Source organism: Berghia stephanieae, unplaced genomic scaffold (genome assembly GCF_034508935.2).
Source record: "Berghia stephanieae isolate SIO BIC M18660-M18661 unplaced genomic scaffold, UCSD_Bste_1.3 scaffold4108, whole genome shotgun sequence".
NCBI lineage: Eukaryota > Metazoa > Mollusca > Gastropoda > Nudibranchia > Aeolidiidae > Berghia > Berghia stephanieae.
In genome coordinates, this window is record NW_027625410.1 from 5,001 (window position 1) to 7,073 (window position 2,073).

The 2,073-nt window shown below is 36.5% G+C and overlaps 1 protein-coding gene across 1 annotated transcript in view; it reads right to left on the bottom strand.

The window, feature by feature from the left end:
- LOC144961789 (uncharacterized) overlaps window positions 1-1,473 on the bottom strand; it is a 4,300-nt gene extending 2,827 nt beyond the window's left edge. Inside the window, exons 1-2 of the mRNA XM_078894872.1 lie at window positions 1,343-1,473; window positions 407-495 (exon numbers count right to left, since the gene is read on the bottom strand). Coding sequence (XP_078750998.1) covers window positions 407-495; window positions 1,343-1,417 — 164 coding nt within the window. The 5' untranslated portion in view covers window positions 1,418-1,473. The remainder of the gene's footprint in view (window positions 1-406; window positions 496-1,342) is intronic.
- Window positions 1,474-2,073: the final 600 nt, after the last annotated feature.

The following is a 2,073-nucleotide window of genomic DNA, read 5'->3' on the forward strand; positions in this document are numbered from 1 at the left end:
GTGAAATTGAATGTAAGCTTCAATTTAATATATACGAAAACATATAAAATGGACGTTTCGGGTTTCAACTCTATCAACAAAACAGTATGAATGAAACACTACAGACGAATTAGATAATGTGGTAGTGGCGTTCATCTTAACAACACCACTACCACATTATCCCACTCGTCTGTAGTGTTTCATTCATCCTCTTTTGTTGATAAAGAGGAAACCCGAAACGTCCATTTTATATGTATTCATATATTAAATTGAAGCTTACATTCAATTTCACATTATTATTTATATCAGTATGAAATGGAAATTTGATTCGCAGTTAAATGAAATATTGTTAAGTGCATTGACTACGAGAAATCTTTGGAAATGATCTCTTTCTATATACTTTAGTATACTTAAATAAAATACTCACCACTCGCATGCCTTCTTGCAACTGTTGTCAGTATACAACTCATCAATGGGATCGACAAGGTTAAACAAACCATCACAAATACTCGTGCACTGAAGAAATAAATGATAACATTTGTGATATTGAGTGGATGCGTTTGCAACTGCTTCAGTCCATTACCATACAATATTGGTAGTAATTTATTGTTGTGTCTTACTGTTATCTATAACTTGTGTGATTTATGAGTTTATTTCTTAAGCCCATTGACATGTTTTTGAGTTGAGTTGAATTGTTTATTGTTCCCCGTAATGGACAGGGCTATGTGGTCAAGTGTATGACACTCGCTTTCGGATAGGAAGGTCCTGGGTTCGAGCCTCGCTCGGCGCATAGTTGATCCTTGGAAAAGGCTCTTTACTCACATCCTCTCTCACCGTACTCAGATGTAAAAGAGTACCTGGCTGTTAACAGCATTGTCGTAATATCGCCTAACAGGCGTCATGTCCTGTCCTAATCTTAAGTGTTGCTGTTGGCCAGGACCCCTTCTAAAGCGCTTTGAGTACGTTCTGTGAATATTGCGATATATATTTTTAAAAAAGCAACACAACACAACACAACCGAAACGTTCCGTGTTTGATATTTTGTCTTTTTTTGCTTGTGTTTGTTTGAAGTTGTTTTATTCATTTTTGTTTATTACTTTTTACAGACCGCGGCTTTTGACAACTTAGTATCATCAATATGAAACATTGCCACACAAAGCAGAAAGAAAATGCAATGGGGAAAAGAACAATTATTTGGAACTCTCGAATGTACAAGTTGGATATGCCAAATGAATGTAAATAGAGTTAATTATACTACGAATATTGAATATTTATTATTTATGTATTAGATATTTATCTAATTCTATAATATTATCAATTAATTGACATTGAATCATAGAATTAAACGAATGAGAATACGTACGAAGCCTAAAAAGTGTCCACCAATGAAAGCATTCAGCGCCATTTTGTTGTTGGCTGAGAATGTAGTAATTACCATTCATTCGGTATCTATGTCAACATAACGACACAAGAAAAACAACAAACAATATCAAAATCCACAATAAAATGTTTCAGAACTGTTGCGTATATTTATGGCACAACGAAGCTGTCAAAAAATGAAGTTAGAGAATGTGTGTAATCATGTATTATAATAACCTGTAATGTGTTTTCCAACCACCACATCATCTACTACTACAACCACCACCACAATATCATCACTAACACTACTACTACAACCACCAGCCCCACATCATTATCACTACCACTACTACTACACCACCACCAGCACATCATCATCACTACCACTACTACAATCACCACAACCACATCGTCATCACTACCACTACTACTGCAACACCACCAGCATATCATCATCATTACCACTACTACCACAACCACCACCACCACTACTACTACAACCACCACCACATCACTACCTCAACTACTACAACCACCACCACAATAGCATCACTACCACTACGACTACAACCACCACAACCACATCGTCATCACGACCACTACTACTACAACCACCACCATATCATTACCATTACCACTACTACTACAACCACCACTACCACCATATCATTACCATTACCACTACTACTGCAACCACCACTACCACCATATCATCACCATTACAACTACTACTAC